The sequence below is a fragment of the Pristis pectinata genome, chromosome 7, assembly GCF_009764475.1.
Source record: "Pristis pectinata isolate sPriPec2 chromosome 7, sPriPec2.1.pri, whole genome shotgun sequence".
Lineage (NCBI taxonomy): Eukaryota > Metazoa > Chordata > Chondrichthyes > Rhinopristiformes > Pristidae > Pristis > Pristis pectinata.
Genome location: NC_067411.1, coordinates 82386308 through 82412871, shown reverse-complemented (window position 1 = coordinate 82412871; position 26564 = coordinate 82386308). Strand labels below are relative to the sequence as shown.

The window sequence follows — 26564 nt, the reverse complement described above, 5'->3', positions numbered from 1 at the left end:
AATCCCCGCACCATGGAACACTGCTGGAAACAATTCACAATTTAACTGGATATGTCGAAGTGAGCTCCACACAACCTAAATACCTTTTTGCTCATGTTCTCACTCACTCAGTCAGACGTTGCATACACGGACACAATCACATACATGCATAAGCGCGTGCCTGCACACACACATATAAGTACACATGTACATGTGCGGGCGCATGTAAACGTATATGTGTGGGCACAGGCACACACACAGACATGTACACACACATACACGTGCACACACAGACATATATACACACATACACGTGCACACACACACACGCACAAGGACACCAATATACCTCCCTTAATGGCCTCTTACCATGCCCCACAGCCAGCATCCCAGAATGCTTCCTCAGTTAGCCCTAAGTAGCAGATTGAAGACAGTCCAACCAGGGCAAAAGTTTCTGGTTTGTCAGCAAGAAAATCTGTGGGAACTCAAAGTGAAAAGCAACAGTCTTCCAGCAGCCAGACTGCAGCCACACAGGGGGACACTGCAATGCAGCGTTAGGGCATCAAAAACCCACACACAAGGTTGATAGACAGAAAGACATTAGAATATATTATTCTGTTGAAATGTCTTACAATATCCATGATTTTCTATTGTTTTAAAGTATCCTCAAGTGGCTAGCTTTATTGAAAAGAAATCTTATTTAGTGCCAATCATACCTAATAATGCAGAGATAAATCACTGGTGTAGCGTCTGCTCTCTTTACCGCACGTCCCATCACGTGAATGTGCTCAAACTAAACCTTGACTGCATCTATATATTTAGTAGTGATTTTCCCCCAAAAGTTGTAGCATCACTGTAGCACACCAGAAGACTATGAGGTATTTAGAATTGTATCACAGCCGCCAAGTTCTCCCAGTATTGATTGCATCTGACACCACACCTCCCACTCCCCCAGTGTAAGGTTGATTACGACCTTGCAATTCTTATTCCTGCTTGGTTTGCTTTTAGATTTGGTAACTTGAGTACCTCTGAGGAAGGGACTCTTTCTGATTGCAGGAGTTTGAAGGAGGTTGTATGAGATGAAATACCTGCTCTATTTTACTGCATTGTTGGCCACCAGCAGGGGATTGAAAGGGACAGGATTACATGAGTGTTGGCAGGAACTGATGATTTGTGAAGCAAAGTGTGATGCCGTATTGATCAGATCCAGTTGTTGCGAGCTGACTGAAAAGTGATCCTTCTACCACTGATATTCCATCAGTTGTGCACCTTGAAGTGGTCAATTGGTGCAATGGCTTATTGTGATCCTCATTTGAGTCTCATGGGAGATTGTTGTTTGCTGAATAATTGAGGACTTCACTTGCTGAACTGTTAGTCTTTCAGTACATCTCCTTACCCATTGAAGGATATTTTGATCATTATGTTATGTGCTGTGGCTATAATGCTAACTAACTGCCATTGATGTTGAGCAGCAGTCTAAAGGAGTTTGACCAGTGTTTACACATGCAGAGCAGATTCAAGGAAAGTATGTTCTATACAGCAATCACAGTTAAGCAAGCAAGATGACACTGCTCAGGGAATACAGGACATTGCTATCAAGCGAATGATCAGTGATTCATTCATTGAAGTGTAATATACAGTGTCATATATACAGTAGGATGTAGGAAATTATTGTGGGATAGGTCTCCCTTTCCCCCAAATATCATCAGCTACCTGCCCTAGTTACATGCTGTTTGCTCCAGTGTAGGCCCTTTAACAGTCGTCTGACTGGAGCTCAGTTACCAGCAAAATGCAGCAAAAGGGTTGTCTTGCATCAGGCAGGCAGTAGCTGACCTCACCGAATGGCTTTTAAAGCTGGTGACACCCTTCCTCCAACACAAAATTATAAGTGTGATCAGGCCACTGAAAGTTATGAATGTCTTCCTCTATCAGTGATTCCCTCGTTTCCTGTGCAGTCAGACCTTTCCTCTTTGCTGTGTTGGGAGGTGAGCCGGGTGAAATGCTACTCCTGATAGCCTTCCTTATCCTCCGGTCATCTTTTTCCTGTTATCCTACAGCTCATATCTACCTCATGTCACTCAGGCTCCGTGTCTCTACCTCTATGTCTAGCTGTTGTCTTCAGATTGCTACGTTGTGCAGCATATAGCATGGAATGATGAAGTCTCCACACATGTAGGCATGCACTACAGAGCAAACAAACAGGTGAAGGAACCAGAATCTCATTTTCAAAGGACCAATGTCATTTTCCATAGCTATTCTGGTGCTTGTGTAGCAGTGCTCAGCTACACTTATAGGACTAGGACCAAGTGCGATAAAAGTAAAGCAGAGCCCTTGTCCCTTTGGATCTATTCTTCTTGGCAGTGCTGGTCATGGTCAGTATCTGCAGTTTGGTCTCCCTAAGAATAGAGGTATCTCGTGTGCTTCCCAGAAACATGGCCATCACCATCAGGAAAGTCTTCTGATGATCTAATTACCTGCTTATTAAGGGAGTGGAACTCCTTTTAGTAGATGAAAATGCCTAGGTTATTGATGGAGAGCTTTCATGGGCACGTGAGTGCACTCAATGGCTGCCCATACTTGTGGGAAGACGGTAAATCCCACTGCCCATGATGCCATCTGTTCTGGGCTGAAATTGAGGCAGATGAAATCATCCCAAGGCAAGAGCAGTGTCTGGGTGACTTCTCTATTGCTTCAGGGAGCAGCATATTGTTAGACATGGCAGCAATCTGTTGCAGTCACCTGGAGTGATCCTGTTGTGAGAAAACTGAGAGTCAAAGTGACCTCCATAGAGAGAGCAGTCCAGGAGCAGTCATATCCAAATTTCATGCTTATGATCCAGGCCTTGGAAACCTGCACATATACATATGTACATTCTTCATAGGGATCTGGTTAGAAATGGTGTCCCTGAAGATTCTGGAAGTTGGCTTTTCTTGCAATGGAATGACTTTGCAGCCTTGCGTAGCCAATCATTGTATGGTGACAGCTCCAGTAACAGATTGCTGTGACCATTGATGCATCCATTGAATGAGTATGTCAGCAGCAATATAGTGAAAGAATACTTTGTTAGTTGAAATACCTTCTGTGGACTTAGGAAGGTGATTCTGCAACCTGCAGTGAGTTCTGAAGGTGCTAAGTCAGTTCTCAGCAGGGTGCTCCTTTAAGTAACTAAAAAATCCCAACAAAGTACAACAATGTGTCCTAAATTCTGCTGAGAATAATCAGATGTAAGTCTCATCCAAAAGTTCCAGTTTATACCAGCAAGGACGAAAGTTGGAATTGTGTGAATGCCAATGTCATTAGGTTCATATAAACCTTCCTAACATAATAAATGGAAGTACCCAATCCAGTATCCAAATGAGCACCATTTTGCACACAATTGATAATTAAGACAATCTGACTCTAGGTTAACCTGAGTCAGGGACTGTATTTAGGGATACTCAAAGGACTGTAGATGCTGGAATCTAGAGCAAAAAGCAAACTGCTGCAGGAACTTAGTGGGTCAGGCAACATCTCTGGAGGGAAGTGGACAGTTGATGTTTCAGGTTGAGACTCTCCATCTGGACTAATGAAGCCAGATGAAGGGTTTCAACCCAAAACGTCGACTATTCATTTCCCTTCACAGATGCTGCCTGATCTTCTGAGCTCCTCCAGCAGTTTTTAATTTCATCTGTGTTTGATTTGCTCAAAAATGTGGGCGTAAATTAACTCAATTTCTTGACAAATAATTTTTATGAAGTTGTTTCTTTTCATGGTCTTTGGTCAAGTAAGAAAATATACTTTTCTCTTCATAATACATTTCATATTTCCACAGTTTTCCTCTTATCTAACTGCATGTTGTACTGCTGTGTAAACTATGGCCTACGTTTGTGAGAAGAAATCACTTTGTTTAAAATGTGCTTTGTTCTTGTGATGGAGGTCTTCTGACCCTTTCCTTGGTCTTTTTAGTTGTGCACAAAAATTGATATCCGACCCATTACTGTGTGCTGTTAAAAGGGTTATATTTGGAAATATTTTTGATTTTTAGTTGTTTGTTATCACTGCTTCTAATTTACTTTCACCATTTTACTTTGATTCTATTTAATTCTATTATAAAATCCTTCATTTTGTTCTGTCTGTTTCTTTGTATATGGTGTTGGGTATTTGAATGTCCATTAACATAAACTGACCAATGAGACAAAAAAAAATTCTCCAATAGTTTTCATAAATTGGGAGGTGGTGGCAGTGGGTGATTTTACTGGGGAGTGATGGTGGTGTCGGGAGTAAATTCATCCGTGGTGAAGAATATTTTTATTTTAAAGATTTGAGACGATTGGAGATACCATTTCTGTTTTGGTGTTGCTTTAGTTATACAATATCTTTTAGTTATGATGTATTTTAGATTTGTTTTACTGTCTTATTCAGGCAGTCTTTCTATTTAATTGGTTTTTCTTGGCAGTATTTAGGATGTCTGTGTATGTTGGGTCAAGATCCTATTGATTTTTGATTGGAAGTGTAATTTTTTTTAAACCAGATACAGTACAGTAAGACCAATTCACTTTAGAGAGCACATTGCTTCTAATTATATACAACCCTAGAAGGAGGTGTGGGAGGTAAGAGGTCAATGCTGATTGATTAGAATATTGTACTGTGCTGTAACATATTGCACAATAATAGTTCCAACAAAAAAGCTGACATTTGATCTTTTCAGGAAAGGTTTTTCTGTTTTTGTTAAAATCCTCTGAAAAATTCTGCACTTTTTTGCAAGTCAACATATTTTTTGAGTGTGGTATTCTTCAGCTGGTGAAACACTAGTACAAATTACCTGATTATGATGTATCATGTAACCAGAGAAAGTCTCTTTGTTCAGAAAAAAAATCAATACTAAACCTCTTGGAACAGCTTTTTTCCCTTTTTGGATGTCCACATAGAAGAGGTTTGGAACTGCTGATCCTACATTTTGGAACGACAGTGATTCATACTGTGTTGCTGTCCATTCTGGACTCTAACTTATACCTGAGGGCCTTCATCTGACATTTCATGCATGACTTTGGATAGGGTTAAGGATTCTTGGATTCTGGTTGTAGGCAGAGAATAAATGGGGATATACCTTTGATGTACAATAAGACGGTAAAGGTATATCCCCCATGGTTATCAATGTTTCTATAATGGCACTATATAAATGGATTTATTAATTGCATAATATATGTAAAGGTACATAAATTGAATAATAATGACTTGGTAATAGCCAGTTTCCTAGATCTTATTTATGTTACTCTTATTATTCTTCAGATGCTACCTAAGCCACATTTAGTTGAATTATCTAAGTGAATATGATGGAGGTTAGTACTGGAAGCCAATTCTGCATAAGCTGCAGTTGGAGGATTTATTAATATTTCTCATCAACCACAAGCACTGAAACCTGGGTCTTAAATCTAAGCAAAACAAACGATGAAGATATAAGATGTTAAGTTGGCAATGGTATGTTAGGAAACAACATCAAAAAGTATGACAGTAGACAAGAAGCAGCTAATGCTTAAAGATTACAACAACTACATATCATTTTAAGGGACATAAAGTATGTGGGGAAAGTGGTCCAAACATATCAAACAAAAAAAAACTTGCTAGTAATTGATGAAAGGAAAAGGGGTTATAATATTGCCAAAAGACCAGCAAGCCTGAGGATTGGAATAGTTTCAGAATTCAGCAAAGGAGATGATAGAAAGGGAAAGTAGAATACAACAGTAATCCAGCAAGAAACACAAGCACAGACTGGAAAGGCTTCTATAGATAAGTAAAAAGAAAAAGATTAGCAAAAGTTACTATGGGCCCTTTATAAAGGAAGAGATGATAAATTATATTGGGGAATAAGGAAATGGCAAAGAAATAAAACAAATATTTCAGGACTGCTTTCATGGAAGATTATATTAAGAAAAATCTGCTGGAAAAAGTGGAAAATAACAGGTCTGGAAAGAATTCTCTACCAAAAAGGGCTTTGGAGGCTCAGTAACTGAGTATATTCAAAACAGACATGAAAGAATATTTGAATATTAAGGGAATCAAGGGACATGAGTTTAAGGAAGTGGTGCAAAGGTTAAAAAAAAATTGGCCACATTGAACGGTGGGGCAGGGAGAAAGGGCTGAATGGCATTCTCTTCCTCTCATTTTTATTTTATGTTCTTGTAGAAGAGCCTTGGAATCACATAAGCCTTGGACATGTGACAGAATGCTTGAACTAATATATGGAGTGGTTTTAAGGATGATATTAAAAGAGGCCTGTAGGAATCTTTAATCATTTAAAGAAGAGAAGGGAAAAGGCAATGGAGGAATTAGAACAAGGCTGAGAATTTTAAAGTGGTGGTATTCAAGAGCCAGTATAGGTCAATTTGCTCAGGCGTAATGAGTGAATAAGAGTTGGTCATGAGCTTTCTTGTATTCATCTGTAAAATAATAGGAGACATCAGCAGTGCCATCAAATAATAGCTGATCCCTGGTAATATCTTGAGTGGAAATCTAAAAACCTACTTCTCGGTATGAATTCCCTTTGTGTTTCGAGGAAGGAAGGGAAGTGAGGGGAAAAAGAGCTGCAGTCCACATAAATTTATCATTTTGAATTTTGAGGTGCCACAATACTGCATCCATACTTAAAATTAAAGGTTATGATTTTATTCAATTTTCAGCCAATCATTAGAAGTTTGTCTTTTATTTTAATGGGATTTTTAAGATCACTGAATTTTGCTCTCATTGGATTGATGACTGCTGCGGCAGTACAACTGAAGATGGTTAATAAGGTGGATCGTGCCTAAGCCAGAATTACTGTGGTTGTGGAAGGGGGTGGGAGAAAGTGATTGGAGACATTTTGCAGGACCATTCTAGTTGTTTAATAAACTATTTGTAATTGATATTGTGGAGTTAATTTCTGGTAACATATCCTTTATCCAAGCCCAAGCTTTGTCACTGGATGTCGAGTGCAAGGAGGATTAATAACACCATGAGAGAACTGAACAGATTAAATGGATAGGTTAGGATTTGACAAATGTAAGATCATATGTACAAGAGAAAGAAACTTTAAATGTATACTTAGTGACTGTTTGAAAAGTATTTAAATGTGGTTCTTGTCCATTTACTCAAAGTTCTCAGCAAATGTGTTTAAAATATTAATAAAATATCTGTAGGCATGGGAGTATATCTAGGATTATTGTATGTCGAACTTAGTATCTTTAAAATGTCATTGATGTGTTAGAGTAATTCAGAAATGAGTGCTAAAATGAATGGTGCACTATTTGTTTAAAATTCTTTTATTCCCTTTAAGTTAAACTATGAGATGAATTTTAACTCAATCAGTTGCAGGCGAATGAGGATAGGACAAATGCAAAACTCGTTTGCTGGCTCAGCTTGTAGCATCACAAGGACACGGGAGCAGAGTAAGTCCTACTGTCTCTCAGGTCTTCTCTGCCAGTCAATAAAACTATGGCTTATCTGATCTTGGTCTCAACTCCACTTTCCTACCTGATCCCAGTAGCACTTGATTTTCCCTGAAGCTTGATGCCAAAAATCTATTTTAGAATATGTTTAACAGCCATTTCGTGTAGAGAATTCAAAAGATTTAAACCCTCAGAGGTAAAAAAAGAGCTTGTCCTCATTTCCATCTCAAATGGGCAATTCCTTATTCTGGAACTAGGTCTAGCTTTCCCCATAAGGGAAAATACCTTCTCAGCATTAACCCTATAAAGCCCCCCCACCCCCCCCCCCCCCAGGAATCTTGCGTTTCAATGAGATCACCTCTCATTCTTCTGAACTCCCAGTGGGTATAAGGCCAACCTGTTCAGATGTACCTTAATAAAACAGACCCTTTCAACCAGGAATATAGCTTGTGGTCTCTCTTTAAATTTAACTAATGCTTGATGTGTTGGGAATGAACAGTTCCCTACTTCTAGGATGTACATTCTGGTGGCCTCCAAAGGCTCATTTAAAGAGGGAATGTGATTCTTAACAGTTGCATGTATTCTTCTGCTGTTACCTTTTATTCCTAAAATGTGCATTGTTGTGCAAGAGCAAATCTGAAATTCTCTAATGCTTCACTAGAAAACCTGGTGAAAACAAGAGACTTTGGCTTCTCACCAGTGGAAATAAGTAATCCAAAGTGGATCATTTCTTGGCCTGGAGAGTGGTTGCTGAGGTGGTGAACTCCAAGACGTGTGCAGGAAATGTTTTAATGACCAGAGAGAAGTATTAAAGGTATTGGTATTGGTTTATTATTGTCACTTGTACCGAGGTACAGTGAAAAATTATCTTGCATACTGATCGTACAGGTCAATTCATTACACACTGCAGTTACATTGAGTTAGTACAGAGTGCATTGAGGTAGTACAGGTAAAAACAATAACAGTATAAAGTGTCACAGCTACAGAGAAAGTGCAGTGCAATAAGGTGCAAGGTCGTAACATGGTAGATCGTTAGGTCAGAGTCCATCTCATCGTATAAGGGAACCATTCGATAATCTTATCACAGTGGGATAGAAGCTGTCCTTAAGCCTGGTGGTACGTGCCCTCAGGCTCCTGTATCTTCTACCTGATGGAAGAGGAGAGAAGAGAGAATGATCCGGGTGGGTGGGGTCTTCATTACGCTGGCTGCTTTGAGTAGGGATCCTCGTTTAATCATCTCTCAAAACCACTAGGTAATAATCCTCTCCACTCACAACCCCAACAATGAACCATTCTCTTCCCTGTATCACAGTGGCAAATGGCACCATTCCTCATCCTCAATACACAGATTGCATTCCCATTTTGTTGCCTTCACAGCAGTCTCTGTTGTCACAAAATGGCTATTGTGAAACAAGGAATCCCCCCTGATGCTTTCCTCCCTTCTCACCCCAGCCACTTACTTTCCATTCAAAACCTGCCAAAGAAAGAAAATACTTGTAGTTATAAACTATTTTTCATGGTCTCAGTATCCCAACTTTACGGCCAATAAAGTAGTTCAGAAATGTAGTCATTGCTGTGGGAAGTATGGCAATTAACGTGCACTCAGATTCTGCAAAATGCAATGACGTAAATGAATAGATAGCAAAAAACAGACTGCTGGAGGAATTCAGCGGGTCGAGCAACATCTGTGGAAGGGGTAAGGAATTGTCAATGATTAGCTTGAGACCCTGCATCAGTCCTGATGCTGTTCAACCTGTTGGGTTGCTGCAGCAGTTTGTTTTTCGTTCCAGGTTCCAGCATCTGCAGTCCCTTGCAGATGATAGATAACCTGATTTAAGTCTTCAGTAATCTGTAAACAGCCGTGCTTTTATGTAGATTTTCTGTTTTATTGTGTACCAAAAACCAATCGCCTCAACTCTTTTTACATCTGCAACAGAAAATGGTGCATAGCACAAGAGGAGGCAATGTAACATTATAGTTCTCTCCTGGTTGAAGCAGCAAGCTCCCAACATTAGTGACCCCCTCTAGAGCAGTCTGTAATGGAGAACTGAATTGATGGTTATCTGAGGAGGATGCTTCCTTAGTGTACCTCATAGCAGATCCAGCCAGTTTACGAACATTGTGATCTGCTATGAGCTGTTGCCCACTACTGTGTAGTCTGTTCATGACATCCCAGCTTTGGTCCTTGAACTCTTCCACAGAAGAATGCATTGTGGAGGAGGTATCATCAACTGCTTTGACCATTCCAAATACCAGATGGAGATTGGTACCATAGCTAGATCAGAGAATGTTTCCTGACTAAAACAGCTCCTGAACAGAAGCGAGTAGAGAACAGAGGTATCCCACGTGGTCGTAGGTGTCATCCCCTCCTTACTTGCAGAACAGAGAAGAAGACTTCAGGAATCCAACTATGAAAAGAAATCTCTTTTTCTCATCCAAGGAGTTAATAACAGATATTGGAGGCCTGCTCAGGAATTTTGCACCAAAATTGTGAGCCTGGCTGCTTTCCTCCTGCCTGATGTCATTTGGCACGCCATCCTCACTCTTCAACAGATCTCGTTGCCAGCTTCAAATGGGCCTCTGCAGAGCAGGGCTTGCATTGCTAGTTTTAGTAGCTTTTGTGGAAATTTAACTGTCAACTATCCAAACATTGTCGGCACTTTGATGAGCCTAATGAACCAAATAGATAGGAATTTACAAGATGTTGCTCATCTTCTGCAGTCCACTTCTCCACCGATCAGTGGGACTGATGAGCCTCACCTCTGAACAGGATCAAAAATTATGCCAATATACTATTTCTCTGGAGAACTTATAGGTTGGATAGAATCTGATGGAGCAGATTACAAATGTTTTTACGAAGGAATGTATAATTGTTGTTTTTCAGATTCCTTAATGTATACTTTCATGATCATATACTTTGCACAGAATGCTGGTGATCTCATCATCTTAAGTATCTAGGGAATGGCTTATGAGTTTCTATCTTACTTTGGAATGAGCAAGCTGAATGACTTAGTTTGTGCTTCACCAACAATTTCCTTCTAGAGCACTAATTTGCTGAAACTTTTAGCAAAATGTTACTTTTAAAAATTGGGGGATTCTCTAAGTTGGACTTTGTTAAATTCTAACTCAATGTGCAGGTGGCTCATTGAACTCTTAAAAATAAACCAAGATCTTCTGTATTTCTTATTGTTGGGAGATTTAAATTTAGACCATGAGTAAATGTAATTAAACAACAAAAATACAAACAGCATTAGAAGTAAGTGGCAAGCCATTTGTACTTAAAATATTTTTAACATTTTGTTATTTTAAATCCATTTTATATTCCTACAGCTGATTTTTGTATGTATGATGAAGTGTTCAAACTTACCTTTTATTTGTAATTTCTGTATTTTCTTTTTGCATGTTCCAGACGTTTTTATTGAAATATAGTGGCTTTTAATGTTATAAAATATTAGTCAAAACAATTGCTATTGTGTAAAAGATAAAGTGGATCAAGTAATTCATGTGCTTGAACTGTTTCCCCTTGCTCTCTAAATGTTTCTTTGTTGAAAAACAAAAATACTTAAATCCTATTTATAAGTGTTTCTCAAAATAAAGATGTATGCTATTGCTTTTGTAGCTCCGGTGCTGAGTACCTGTGCTTTGATGGCTGCTTTCTCCTATGTTCTTTATCATCCATTTTCCAGACGAATTCAGTGACCCTAGATTCAGGCAGTGACACTGTGCAGGGTATTAATTAGCACACCCAGAGGCTTGATATTCTGGCCTTTTGACCTTCTGCAGGCCAGTGAAAGCAATAGAACCTGTCATATTTGTCTTGTAATGAAAGTGAACTTTTGCTATCCTTCATCGTGCTACAACAGATTGAAAATGTCCAGCTGAGATTTTTTTTAAATGAATATATGTGTAGGTTAGAAGGAAATTAGCTTGCAGCAGGAGCGGTTTCACACCTCTGCAATACTTGTAAGGTCTTAATGGTTTCTGTTATCTTAATGGTATCTGTGTTTTTTGCATAGAACCACAAAATTGTAAACTTATGTCCTAGCAATGCGCTCTGTAAGCTAATTTGAAGCAAACTATAAATGTTAGAAATCTCAAATATACAAAAATGTTGTTGTTGCACTGCAAGTTGATCATCTGAAAGAAAGAATGGAAAAGTGACAAAATAAACTTTTATTCTCTTCTAAATTCACATTTCTAACCTTTTTTTTGTCTAAGGTTGGTTAAGCAGTTTAATTCTAAGCTAATTTTCGCTGATTTGCCAGTGTGCCAAAGCTGGCAAAGTTTAAAAATAAATAAAACTGTAATTTCTGTTGAATAAACTTGGTAATTGAGCTTCTGTCAACGTTATCGTGAGTCAGTGCTTCATTATGTATCATTGAAGACTTTTTTATTGTTCAGTTTTAAAATTTTTTAAAAATTATTGTTTTTCTTTTTGTAGGTATTTAAAATTGAAGTACTCATGAGTGGAAGGAAGCACTTTGTAGAGAAACGGTACAGTGAATTTCATGCACTGCATAAAAAGGTAATTTCTTTCATTACTCCACATGTTCCACCACCCCCACCCAACCTCTGCCCAACCCAATATCTACTCGCTGTAGGTTACTGCTATAGGTCCACAGAACAAGTGGGATTGTTAATCATCAGCTGAAGGGACATCCTTAGAGTATTTACCTTGTAAGCAGCCAGGTTTTGCTGGAAACTTGAATTGTCTTGAATTTGCCTCCATTCATCTGAAGAGTTCATTACTCACCTGGCAGTACTATCATGGAAGGAAGCAGCTGCAATGATGACTCCTTGACCGCTGTTGATGGAAGGATTCTGCAACAAAATATTGTTCACAAATGCTGTTTTCTGAGCTGATGCTGAGTACAACATTTGTAACACTTTGGTTGGCCACAGTCCCAATTAATCACTGCACAATGCAGCCGTTTATACACTATGCTGCACAGAACCATATTTTTGAAGATCTACTATCTCTGCTACCTTGTTAAGGCAGTCAGATTTACTCATCGCACAGCAGGGATGGAAACCCCCCACTGTTGAAAGTACTTTGCACAGTTTTGTCAGTTGGTAGTACTGTATAATCAGAGTTGGCTTAAATTTATTCCTTAGAGATATTCTGTACTTTAATTTTTCTCCCTCTTAGTCACAGTAAGCACAGATAGAACCTTTGAAATAGTCAAATAAACTGCTTGCAGGGGAGTATTTCCTCTTCAAAACCCCAGCAATGTGTCTTAACCACAGCCTCAGCTGAGAACCCATTACTGCATCTTTATAAATTCTTCCTACATTATCAAAGCTTATGATTTAAAGTTTGTGTCAAATTGTGGTTAATTTTGTTCTGTGAACCTTTTCCACTAGGCACTGTATAAGTCCTGATAGGCCTATGTAGCTGGCAAAGAAAACGCAATTTAATTCCACTCATCAGGGCTGGATTTGAACCCTGATGTCAAAGGTGAAAGATGTGCACTATTCAGTCCCCAGTGGACTACTCTTTGTTTTTGAGGTACCAATTCCAGTATTTCACCTCCCTTAAGGACATGCAGTGCTGAAATAATAGTGAATAGAAATTTGGGGGAAAATGTGGTTGGAATGTATGCTTTGAATTGTAACAACTGCCAATCAAACAATCTTGCATCTTTTTACAGCACACTTCAAGTGATGAAAAATGGAAAGTCTGTCCATTTTATCAGCTAAAAAATGCACAGCAATTTGCTGAAACATTGGGGTGGATTTTTGCAAGTGGAGATTGGGTGGTGATGGCTGAGATAGAGGACGTCACAACTTTCCTTTATTACCATTGTATTTGCACACCACAAACCTTGTGTGCCTCTTTTATTTTGGTCTTAACATTTTTAAGTGTTTCCCCTTTCTCTCTCAATCACAGAATGGATCATATATATTCACCATTAGCTTTTTTATCATGCTTTCTTTTATGAATTTCAGCATCATATGTTAAGCTTTCTAATTTGGTGCTTTTGGCATGCTTTAATACTGTTTCCCTTCAATTCCTTAATTCAACTGCACTTTATATACCTGAAATATGAAACAGACAATGGCCCCTGTGAAATGCCATTCATTGCAACTTGCCAATCTGAAAATCTTCACTGTACCCCAACTATTTGCATTCAGTGTTACAACTATATCTTTGCTGTTACCATAAATTCCCCTTATTTTATTTATTCTTTATGTAAAGCTTTTTTATGGTAACTTTGCCAAGGCATTTTGAAGATTAATTTAAACCATCAGTACCACTGTTGCATTGTTTCTGGCTTATCTTCTGTCTGTTTTTGAAATACTTTTTTAAAATCATCAAACTAGTTTGAATTTAAGCATGACATGTTGTAAAATGGCAGATGACTGAAAGCTGACCAGAAATTGGTCAAAGTTAACAACTCATTTTCTGCAATTGCAGCTGATCTAGAAAAATCCACCTATATTTAACTTCCTATTTGTGCTGTGGGAAGAAAAATCCTCTATTAAGTAATTTGCTTATGTTATTCTGCAAAACCTATTAACTAAATAGGAAAAAGTATATTAGACTAGTGTGTTGGCAAGTATCAAATTGGCTTTGATTTTTGTTAATTATAACTCAATTTCTTCTGAAAAGCTGAAGAAAAGCATCAAAGCACCTGAAATGCCTTCAAAGCACGTGAGGAACTGGGTACCTAAAGTCTTAGAACAGCGACGCCATGGTTTGGAAGCCTACCTCCAGGTAAACTTACAAAATGTTTTTTTGAGGAAGCATCTCGCCTCATAAATCAAGGTTGCATAAATGTGTTCTGCAATGGGAGTTCCTTTCTAGCATGTGTAAATGAGCTTTTACGCTGAGTTGCCCTCAACAATATTTAGCCTGTTAAATACATCATAGGTTTCAACCCTCAATACATATTTCAGCTTTATTCTGTCATACTGTCACACACCTTTTGAATTCTGCTATGAAATATCGATCTATCAGATCACAGGGCACTTCACATCGCAGAGTGTTGATGCCAAGAATTCTGACATACAGACTACACAAAGATAATGGCCCATTTCTGTCACTGTCATAGCAGTAAGAGACTGTGGGTCCACTTAGACTTACAATGTACACTATTATAGAAAAAAGTATTCCTTTCTGGTCTGTTAGAAGCTTATTGCCACATTCCTATTATTACACAATGCTTTTGCTCTTGTACAGAATTATTTTTGGGACTTCTCACTGGTGATCAGTTATGGCAGTTCTTTGCAAGTATGAAAGGCAGATAAAACCTTGATCTTGTAAGTTTTGTCATTTTTATTTTAAAAAGTAAATGATTTATTAAAACAAAAAGAAACAATCCATTGGAATATAAATGATTCAGACGTGAAGGTATAAATAGTCAGAGATGTAAAGTACCTATGATCAGAATAGTAGTCCCATCTGAGAACAGTCAGAAGTAAAAAGAGCTCCATACACTGGTGTCTATAAAGCTCTCTTTTTATTAATGGACTCTATATTGTTTCATGCTGTTATTCAAGTCAGTATGTTGCCATAAAAATGTTTCATTGTTTACTTGTCCATGGTTGGTGTTATCATGATTTATCTAAAAAAATAGTACAGTTTGTTTCATACGCAGATCTTTGGCTGGCTAAATAATAAAGTCATCCAAGAAGTATTCTGGATGACTTGCACTGCAAAAGAGAATGGCAGCTCCTGCTTCTTTAATAATGCCCAAGATGATAAAATATCTCCTGGATGACCTATATTTATTTTATACTAATAAACTGACTACTGTGATGAAGCTGAATTGTAAAATAATTGTATAAAAGCTTTAACTGGGACCTGTAAAAGAATTAGGAATTGAGTAAAAAGTTAACCTATTTTTTAAAAACTTGTTAGCAAAATGTGTACATTACTGACAACATCAGCATTCATTGTCCATCATTAATTACCCCTGACTTGAGGTAATGGACAGTCAACCACATTGGTGTTTCTGATATCACATGAGGGTCATACCAGCTATGAATGGGAGACCTCCTTCCCTGAAGTAATGATATCGGTGAATCAGCTGATTTTCTATGATAATCAGGTAGTTTCTGGTGGTGATTATTACTGAGAGCAGTGCTTTCTTTCCAGATTCATTATGTGAATTTCAGTTCCCCAGTTGCAGTAGTGGGATTCAAACTGTTCTCCAGATTGGTGATTCCAGCCTCAGGACACTGGTCAAGTAACAACCACTCTGCTACCAAACCCTGAATGAAACCCTGTATGGCACTGCTGCTGTACCAACATAAAATGCTGAGAGAGATTTACCACCTTACTGGCAATATTTTCCATAATTATCCCATGGCAATACCCTATAGAAATGCTATTCTCATCTCTTGATTTTTTTTGAAGGTCCTGTGTAACTGTTTATATTAGTCATTTTGTTTGTTTCCACTTCTGCTATATTGCCTATTTACTTTTAAGGAACTATTTCTGGTACAAAGGGTGTGCAGCATAGCAACAACTTGCATTTTATGGAGCATTTTTCACATAAAAGGCTCCAAAGTGTTTCATAAGTGCATAGTCAAAAAAATTACACCAAGTAAATTAGGAGATATTAAGGCACATAGTTGGAAAAGGTGGGGGGTGGGATTTAGGGGGTGTGTTAAAGGAAAGGGAATGGCAGGGAGGAATTGGGAAGGCATTCCTGAGGTTGAGCAGACAGCTGGAGGTATTACCGCCAGTGGTGGAGCAACTAAAATCAGCAATGTACAACAGGTCAGAACTGGAGGAGCCAAAGATCTGAGCTTGTAGGAGCCAACAAATGTAGGAACAGGTGAGGCCATGGGTAAACTTGAAAATGTTAAAAGTTAGTTGCTACTCTGTTGACTACCCTGTGTGTCAGACTTGCCATACACTAGTTTGGTTCATTTAAAAATACCTTTTGCTGATTATGTAAAAGGTATTTTAATGGCATAAGGCTTTGTTTGAAATGTGCTTTCATCAAACGAGAGTGTGATATGGCAGCAATGGGGCGGAGGCAGACTTACAGGCAAAGTTTTACCTTTTGTCAAGCCTATGAGTACAATTAAGTTTTTGCAAGTTTTAAATTATTTTTAAATAAAGTGCATTAGAACATAGTCTCATATTAAACAAAATCAGCAAGAATCCCGATTTAAATGAAAGAGGCCACCAATCCTTTGCCAGGTGTGACCTAACACAGGATCTGAGTAATGTTAGGGAATTCCAGAGAGGCAAATAAAGGATAGAAATGACAGGTGTGGTAGCATCTGTCACTCAGTAAGTCCTGGACTTGCACTGGTCTACATAAGTCTGGGATGTAATTCAGTGTGAATGGCTGTATGCTGGCAGTTCCCTTTGGAACCACAAGCCAGAACCAGAACATTTTGGTCCAATATGTGTTTTTTTTTGTGGTGGGAGTGTAGGAATGAGAAAAGACATTAAATAACACTCCTGAATCCTTGCTAGCAACTGTTTTGATCACATAATTCTGAGAACTGGCTGATGTATGCTTATGTATTCAGAAGATCAAAGACTCGATTACTGTTCTTTTCTGCAGCAATTCAAAGAGGAAATAGCATGACTGAAAATAGTGTTTTTAGTATTTTAAATAAAACATTTTAATTGATTATGTATTTTCATCAAGGAATCGCAAAAACAATGCATGAAAATAAATGGTGTGATAAATATTTCTCGAAGTTTGATTTATTAAGTTCTTGAATCCAACTAAAGTTGTTTCATTTTAAAGCAATGTCTAAAACCACATTTTTAACCTCAAAAATACTTTGTAGATAGTAATTGCCTCTAATTCAACAGTAATCATTCTAAATTGAGGTCATTACCATAGTATTTACAAACCTATTACAAAGACAAAAGTGTCGAAAGGCGAAAAGTGCTTAAAATCGCTCTTCCTCTGATTGTCGACTTAGTGCTGTTAAACAATATTAATGACTGGGACTGTCAGCAAGTAACTGTGCTTTCTGTGGTACAAGTGATTTTATTGATCGATATGGATGCAGCCTACAGTCAGATTACTCTGATTTTATCTGGGCATTAACTAAGTTTATTAGTACCAAAAGTATCTTTAGGTAGATCTAGATGATGATGTAGATTAAGAAAAGCAGAATACCATCCATCATTTTCCTTTGTGCTAATAACTTAAATCCATCATTGTTTCTATCTGCTGGTTTCAGATCCCATTGTGTCTTCTGGCTTTTGGTAATGGCCTAAGTGAACCCCAGCAATTTTCCCTCCAGTGGCAAGACTCTCCACTCAATTGTCATAGTGTTTTTTAATTTGAATTCAGAAGTGTAGGTGGTAGGAACTACTTCAGTTCTTTCATCTCCAGACACATCTTTCTTTACCTGTCATACATGGTGGTAAAACCATATATTTTTTTTGAAAGTGACATAGTTTTGAAAAATAGCCTCTGAACCCCCAGCTCAGCAATCATTTTATATATAACACATTGCTGAATTCACAGATTTATGAGTTAGATGGTTTGCTTTACCTGTGCTGTATTGACTGTAATCTATTTTTTGATACATATAAAGCAAAATTGTAGGAGAGATCCTCATTCCCATTCATATTTGTTATTGTAGAACTACGATTCTAAATCATTTTCTTTTAGTTTGGAATATCTATATTATCATCTTCCCAAGCAAATTTTATCTTTCAAGGGAATGCACCTAAAATAAGACATTTCAAAATGTATCTCATTGCAAAATAAGCTATTCCAATGTATGTCAAATTTGTTTCTTTTGACAGAATTTGCTTGAGTTAAATCAGGTTCAACAGATCTTATGTATAATCATGTAAAGCAATTCACAAGAGGTTCAGTAATTTTAGTAATTTGCAACAAATAAGTAGAACAAATTTTATTCTTGGTTAAGATTACTGAATATTTCAGATGCTTCAAGCTAATACAATTATATTTCAGGAGGTATCTCTCGGCTCATTTTGCACAATACTGAATGTTGAACACATCATCTCTGATTTTATTTAGATGACATTTTCATTTTATCTGTATTTTATTCGATTTCATTCCTATGTTACTCTCTAACTGAGAAAGTTGAACTGTGTGGTCCCCACACTTCTCCACAGCTGTGCCAATATTTTTACATGGTGGCAAATTAAATCCATACTTAATACACCCAATTTAAGATTGTCAAGAATTAATCCACAGCTGTTTACCATTTCTGAATTGGTATATTAATAAAACCAACCAGACTTAATACTTGTGGCCAAGGCTGACAAGAAGACAGAGAGAATTGGACCAGTTTTCAGTGGCAGGCAATCCTTGTGAAATCTGCACACTCCCTGCGTGCTCCAGTCGTTCAGACTGGCCCCCTTTATCACAATCATTTTTCACATGTTTATCTCCTTATGTTATCAACTTTAAATTAAAATTGGTGTGAGACTGAAGGTGGAGGAAAATTTAGGAAAGTTCTTGCTGGGTGTGCAAAACCTTGAGATTACAAATCAGCGCTGCTGTTTACTGTGTTGCTCTGACTCCATCCAGAATAAGCAAAAGCAATGTGAGACACCTGAAAATGCTGTAAAATGCTTAGCAGATCACGCAACATCTGTGAAGTAAGAAATGATCAATGTTTCAAATCAAACATTTTGTCATTCCATTAAAAATATTATTAATTACCAGTTTTTAAAGCCAGGAATAAGGGAACGTTTGGGTGGGGCTGGACAGAGGGAGAAACAAAGGGAAGGCAGCAATTATGAAATGGAAAATGTGATGATGCAAGGTAAAAGGACTGTTAATGGAAATAAAAGTTGATCTAGAGGAAGTTGAAAGGGTTATACCAGATAGTTTATTGGGGGGAGACAGTGGAAGCATTGAAGATCTAGCAAAATAGATGGGACTCTTGAAGGAAGAAGGTTTGGTAGACCACAGGGTTGCAGGGCATTGTGTGGTGGGTGAACAAATAGGAGAACTTTGCATCCAAGTTGCAATCTTGCTTCCATTCCCAGAGATTTTCATGCAGACACCCTCCTTAATCAGCAAAAGAAGCAACTTTTTTTAAGTTTTGATCACCTATTTGAAGATTTTGGTGTCATAAGGTACTGGAAGGTACTCCAGCAAACAGAAATTTACGTCTAATTTAATTAATTTTATTTCTGCTGTACTGGGAGTTCTATTTCAAACAAGGGAAGGTGTTTGAACGTTGGGAGAAGAAGGCACACGTAACAGTAGTGATGAAATGAAGAATTTGCTGCAAATACGTTCAGAAAGCTTAGAGAATTGGAAATTTAGGGGGTATGTGCAAAATTATATGGTTAGAATAGTGTGCTTAAGAAATTGGGAAGGGATGACACCATAGAAAGTGAGGGCTAATTTGGACCAAAAACCCCAATGGTATAAAGCCATTAGATCTAAAAGTGACATTGTATTTTGATCAAATCTGAAACTCACTCACTGCTCTCTTTCACCCCTTTTCCCAAAATAAAAATATTGACTATTCAGTCTTCCCATTAAGAAGGCCAGTGAAGGTTTTGTTTAAGTATCTGTCACTACAATATTCAACAGCACATGAAACTGCTGGCAATGCCAGAGATGGTGCCGGTTCCAGTGACATGGGGTGGTGAGGGGCAGGGCAGCAACTGGGGATATTGACAACTTGTGGGATCTGGTACAGTCAGTATTTGTGGGGATTGTGTTATGCTTGGCTGCTGAGGACCTTAGAGTGTGGGGAGTTAATGGGTCAGGGCAAGGGACTGGAGATTGAGGTCATCGTTCCCTGTAGTGAAAGGTCCAATTTTTCTTCATGAGCTTTGTCAATCTCTTTTATAATCTGGAACAATTTTATTTTTTGTAAACACCAGTCCACTTTAAAAATTAAAAGGCAACTGGACGGCTTCATTAGTAGGAAAGGTTTAGAGGGATATGGGTCGAATGCAGGTAATTAGGACTTGCTCAGGAAGGCACCTTGGCCAGCATGATTGAGTTGGGCAGAAGGGCCTGTTTCCATGCTGTATAACTATGACTCTATGACTAATTTTGCTTGCCTTTGTACTTTCTCAAGGACAGTGATTTCCTAATTATTTGCAGTCCATACAGTACTCCAGATGCCATATGATTAAACTACTTTAACAGCGGCATTATTGATTTGTACTCTGCATTCATCTGCTAATACAACCCAGTACCTCATATGTACTTTTTATTATGAGTAAGTATTTGGAATGGATATATCTTCATCTTTTTGTTGTGGTCAGTATCCTTGCATCAATTATTTAAAACTGATTATCATTAAAAATCTTTCTTTCTGATTAAAAAGTATGCAAATCATTCTATAAATGTAGCAATATCTCATTTTTCATGCTGCTTGCTGCTTGATGATCTCTCCAGACATGGAAAGCTTCTTATTAAGCTTTTGTTGAGTCCTTCATTGTATGGAAATGCGTAGAGTTTTATCTGCACCTCCTTTTAATTGCTTTACTAGTTGTAACATTTCCCTTGCATAATTAGAAACATTATTTTAAGACAGTTTTGTGTCTATTATGACATACTTTCTCTTTCTCTGTTTTCAAACTTCCTAATTGGTTCACTTTTCAAAAAAAAATCAAATCAACTAGAGTTTAGTTTATCATGTTTACTTTTTTTTATCTGTCCTGTTACACAATTATTTAAGTGCCTTTTAGTATCACTATACCAACAAGCAAACTGCAAGGTCAGTGATTATGCAAGTCTATAGCAAACAAACTGACAATTAATGAAAATTACAAACATCAAAATTTGCACATAAACTTCTGTAAATGATGTGTATATTAAGAGACTAATTTCAGGATTTTTTAAGTAATTTCAATGTTTCATTAAAAATACAATTGACAGCTGAAATATGAACAAGACAAAGGTGGACAGAACTGTCAAAGAACAAGCAATGTAGTCTGAGAAAACTGCATATGAAATCATTTATATCACAGAACAATAGTAGAAAGTAGTTTTTATGCCTCCATCATTAAGAATGATAGTCCAAAGTAGCATCTTACATCATTGGTGCATTGAGGAGATTCTACATGCCACTAAACTTGCATGCCTTATGGGAGTCTAGTGGATGCCTGATCATGATTGGTCCATTCTTGGCACCATCACCACTTTCCTGCTGTCCCTACCCCCCCCCCCCCCCCCCCCCCATACCCTTTGACTTCCTTGCAGTTCAAGTGTATGTCAGTCTGCTCCTTGAATATTTTCAATAACTCCACCTCCTCAGCTCTTTGTGATTAAAGAATTTCAAAGATTCACAGCCCCCTGAGAGTGGAAATTCCTCATTATCTCCATCTTAAATGGGCAACTCCATATTCTGAAACTGTCTTACCCAGCTTTAGAATAACTCTACTAGAGGAAACATCTGCTCACCATCCACTTTATCAATCTCTCCTAGAATCCTATGTGTTTCATTGTGTATGCAAGTTTGTTTAGCATTCAGAGAATAACAAAGTGCAATAAGCTGGCAGGTAAAACTAGTACTTGGTATCAGAGGCAGGGATAGAATAATCATTTTAAGAAGCTAAATTATTCACCTGTTTTGTGAGGAGTTAATTGGTGATTTCTCACACCTGCTGCAATCCTGATCATTAGTATTCAGAAAGAGAGATGCGGAATGGAAGAACGAGAGCATTTTTATAAAAGTAGCAGCCAATTTGCACTCAACACAATTCCACTTGTATTTGAAATAGTGTAATGATATCTTTACGTCCAGCTGAAAGAGCAAATGGGGCCTTGGTTTAATGTCTCATCTGACAGACTGCTCCTCCGAAAGCGCAGCACTCCCTCAGAATAGTACTGGGTGCGTCGAATTCCTAGATTGGGACATGGACCGTGATGGTTCTGACTCAGAGATAAGAACATTAGCAGCTGAAACATAGCTGACAAAAGAAAATGAGGTAAGTTTATGTGGGGGTGTGGAATCACACAAGTTTTTATGGAGGGAGTGTAAACTGAACAACTGAGAGCCATCAGTCTCCATTGCCTCAGAACATGGCATCTATGTTATGTAAGGACTCCTTTTCCTGCTGTATCATCTACCAAGCAGGAAAGAGGGTGGTGAAGTCTCAATCAAAGGAATACAGAGTGGGGAACAGGTGAGAGAAGTGAAACAGAAAGGTATTAGTAATAGCTCAAGGATGTGAGCCCACAAATCGTGACTCTGGCATAGGGCTTGGGGGCATTACAGGTACCACTGTGGTTCTGTATAAGGCATCTGGAGCTACACTTACCTCAAGCAATGTCCAGTGCTTGAGGTAAGTGTAGCTCCAGATGCCTTATTGCTAGGGATGTGAGCCACCTCTGCTTCCTTCTGAGATCCTACCACCACAACACTAAAAAATGTTCAGCCAATTTGATTCGCTCCATGAGATATCTAGAAATAGCTGATAGCACTGGATACAGTGAAGTCTATGGAGCCAGATAAAAAAAAACATTTTATGCTCTCTCAACCCTGTGTGGTTGAACAATCATTAAAAGGTAGGTGTGACTTTTCTCATACTGTATTTAAAAGGATCACCAACCACCTTCCATGTCATTGCTTGCTTTATTTACTACTAGTAACTGTGGCTCTGTAAGTACAGTACTTGCTGCCTTCTAGAGTTCTTTAAAGATGCTACTGTTTATAAGAAATGGCATGTCTGTTCTTGAAGTTCTTTTTCCTGATTAAGACGGCTGGATGTCCAGTAATGGGGCATAAGTAGGTATTCTCTTTGGAGTGCAATATCTCTGGGTAAAGGAGCAGAATAGAGTGTCAGAAGAGGGAGGATGAGAGGAAGAGGAGAGGGGTTCATTTCCATCCAGGGACTTGGTCTCATAATTCTCCAACCTAAGCCCCAGTCAGTAACAGTATGTAAAACTCTTGCAGTTAATAAGCACATCATATCTGCCTCACCACCAACAGTGCTGGATAAAGAGTACATTGCCTGGGGTTTCAGGGTCACCATTACCATCAACTCGTTTGTTATGTGTTCCTTCTAGGCAACAGCTGGAAATTGTTGCCACAACTTATGGTTTGCTCTCCGCTGTTCCACAAGGGAGGTCACCAACACTCACTTCATTTACTATTACATAGAGGAGCAGTTGAAGTGACATCTCATCCATCATGACGGTGACTTACAGTGGAGATCCTGCCTCTGATTAACTTCTAACTGCCACACAGGCTCAGTATTTGAGCTAAGAAGGAAGTGAACTGTGAGGAGGAGGAGAAGGAGGAGGAAGATGAGATTTGAGCATACCATCATCCTCAGCAGGTCAGGCAGTATCTATGGAGGGAAACAAACAGTTGATGTTTTGGTTCGAAACCCTTCATCAGGACTGGTCAACTGTTTATTTCCCTCCATAAGTGCTGCCCGACCTGCTGAGTTCCTCCAGCATTTTGTGTGTGTTGCTCCAGATTCCAGCATCTGCAGAATCTCTTGTGTATACCATCATCCTCCGTGTTTTCAGCATCACCCTTGGCCGTGGATTCATAATATCCTCTCTAATGACCACGTGCATAATATCTTCCACAGGGATTTAGTAATTCAGTCATGCTTGGCCCCACCAGTCATCTGTGTGTGGTATGTGCCACTGTGTCATCCAAGAGAGAAGAAAATATATCAATGAGTGCTACATTATGTGCTTGGTGCCACGATGCTAAGTTATTTGTGCCATCTGAATCTGAGCACCACCGAAGTCAGTATGTGGAAAGTGAAGGATGTGGGTGTTAGGCTTGCACCTGTGCCAAGTTTGTGAGGGTGAAGTGAACTTCTGAATGTTGGGCAAGAGCCCTGAGAGGTGGAGATTGCCAGGTGTGTGATGGAAGAATGGTGCATTGAATACTTTTCAAGGTTGATGTAGTTGGTGGGATTTGGCATTTGAAGATGCACTTAGGGCAGCGCATCCTAATATTCAATACTTGACTCATAGTGCTGACTGCTCCATCTCTCTGCATCCACTGCCATCACAAAATTTGACTGTCTTCCTGGTCTCCACTCTTAACTCCTTCACCAAGTACTTCAGTGCTACGTCAGGAAATCTTGAGCTCCTGTCCCTAAGTAACTTAATGTTAACAATGCTTCAAGTAAAACTGAGTTATAGAATGCTTTACAGTATTTGCTCCTGCCACAGTGCAGCTCATCTTAGGAAGTATAGGCCAGTTTTCAGGGACAATAGACTCATGGTATTGGCACCCTGCTGAATTGTGCTGCAAATTAACTGGTTTTAGCTCTGGTGCAGGTACACTGCCTGTGTTGGAAGCAATAGCACTGGTTTATCATGAATTGTAATTTCCCCAAGGTGCTAACCCATTTTTGTCTTCACAATCTTTACTCCTGTAAACATCTTTTGATCAAATTATTATACATTTCAGGCATGTGTACAATTTGAATTTGTTCTGCAATGACTTTGGTCATTAATATACAGAAGTGAATTAAAAGACATCATAAGTGAGTTAGGTGATTCGGACAAGAAAGGTAGGTGAAATTTGTGGAGAAAGACACAGAACCAAAGGAGAAATGGCTGGGATAACCAGGTGGGCAAGAAGTTGGCAGATGGAATATACTGTGGGGGAAAATGTGAGGTTTTCACTTTGGAAGAAAGAATAATAAGGCAAATTATTATTTAAGTGGCATGAAACTACAAAATATTGTGGCACAGAGGGATCTGGACTTCTCATGCATATACTTCAGAAAGTTAGCATGCAGTTGCAGAAAGCAATTAGGAAAAGTAATAGGATGTTGGACCTTATTGCAAGGAGTATTGAACATAAAAGTAGGGCTATTTTGATACAACTTAACAGGGTATTGGTGAGACAACACTAAGTATTTCATACTGTTTTAGTTTCTTTCTTTAGGGAATGATATACTTGCATTGGAGACAGTGCAGAGAAGGTTCACTAGGTTCATTTCAGGACGAAGGGGTTGACATATGAAGAAAGGTCGAGCCTATACACATTGAATTTTAAAAGAATGAGAGGTGACCTTATTGAAACATATATAAAAAAATTGAGGGGGATTGACAAGGTGAATGCTGAGAGGAGAGAACAAAATGTAAGGTTTCCAAGTTTGCCAATGATACGAAAATAAATCGAAGGGCACGTTGTGATGAGGAGATTGCAGTTTTGCAGTAGGATATAGATAGATCGAGTGATTGGGTGAAAAACTGGCAAATAGAGCTTAATGTTGGCAAGTGTGAGGTTGTGCATTTCGGTAAGGTGAATAAAAAAGCAGATTGTTATGTAAGTGGAGAGAGGTTGCAAATGAGTGAAGTTCAGAAAGGTCTAGATGTTCTAGTGCATGAATCATAATAAGTTAGCCAACAGGTCCAACAGATAGCTAAGAAGACAAACAGCATGTAGGCCTTTATTGCAAAGGAGTTAGAGGTTAAATATAGGGAAGTTTTGTTACAGTTGTACAGGGTGTAGGTGAGACTATACCTGAAATACTGTGCACAGTTTTGGTCTCCTTACTTTATAAAAGGATATGGTAGCATTGGAGGCAGTCCAGAGGAGGTTCACCAGGCTCTGGGATGAGGGGATTGTCCTATCAAGAAAGGCTAAACAGTTTTTGTCTGTATTCCTTGGAGTTCAGAAGAATGAGGGGACTTAGCAGGGTAGATGTTCCAATGTCTTCACTGGTGGGAGAGTCACGAACAAGAGGACATAACTGCAAAATAAAGGGCTGGTCATTTAAAACTGAGGCGTGAAGGAATTTCTTCTCTCTGAGGGTAGTGACTCTCTGGAATTCTGGGCTCCCAAGGATGGGTGCAGGTCAGATCATAAGGTGGAGGTGGATAAATATTTGAAATATTGAGGAATTGAGGGTTATGGGGAACTGGCACAGAGGAGAAGTTAAAGCTAGCAATGATCATATTGAATGCCAGGGCAGGCTCGAGAGGCCTGGTGGTCTATTTATGTTCTTGAGTCGTCCCTAGTGGGAATTGGAATTAAAGGACATTAGTTCCAGAATATGAAGCTGCCTCTTTAACATGACAAGGAATTTCTACAAATAGATGGTCATGAGTCTTTGAAATTCTTTAGCACAGAGAACCATAGAGGCAGGGTCGTTGAATATATTCAAGGTGGAGATTGGAAGACATTATAAACAAGGGAACTAACAGGTATGGGGAGAGAGTGGGAAAGTGGTATTGAGGCTAAGATTGGATCGGTCACCATCTTATTGAATGGCAGAGCAGACTCAAGGGGCCAATTGACCTTCTCTTCCTGTTTCTCATGTCC

The 26564-nt window shown here is 38.6% G+C and overlaps 1 protein-coding gene across 2 annotated transcripts in view; it reads left to right on the top strand.

The window, feature by feature from the left end:
* LOC127572503 (sorting nexin-24-like) overlaps positions 1-26564 on the top strand; it is a 118277-nt gene that overhangs the window by 49921 nt on the left and 41792 nt on the right. For both annotated transcript variants that reach the window (XM_052019858.1, XM_052019859.1), the window contains exons 2-3: positions 11821-11904; positions 13993-14097. In XM_052019858.1, coding sequence (XP_051875818.1) covers positions 11821-11904; positions 13993-14097 — 189 coding nt within the window. The remainder of the gene's footprint in view (positions 1-11820; positions 11905-13992; positions 14098-26564) is intronic.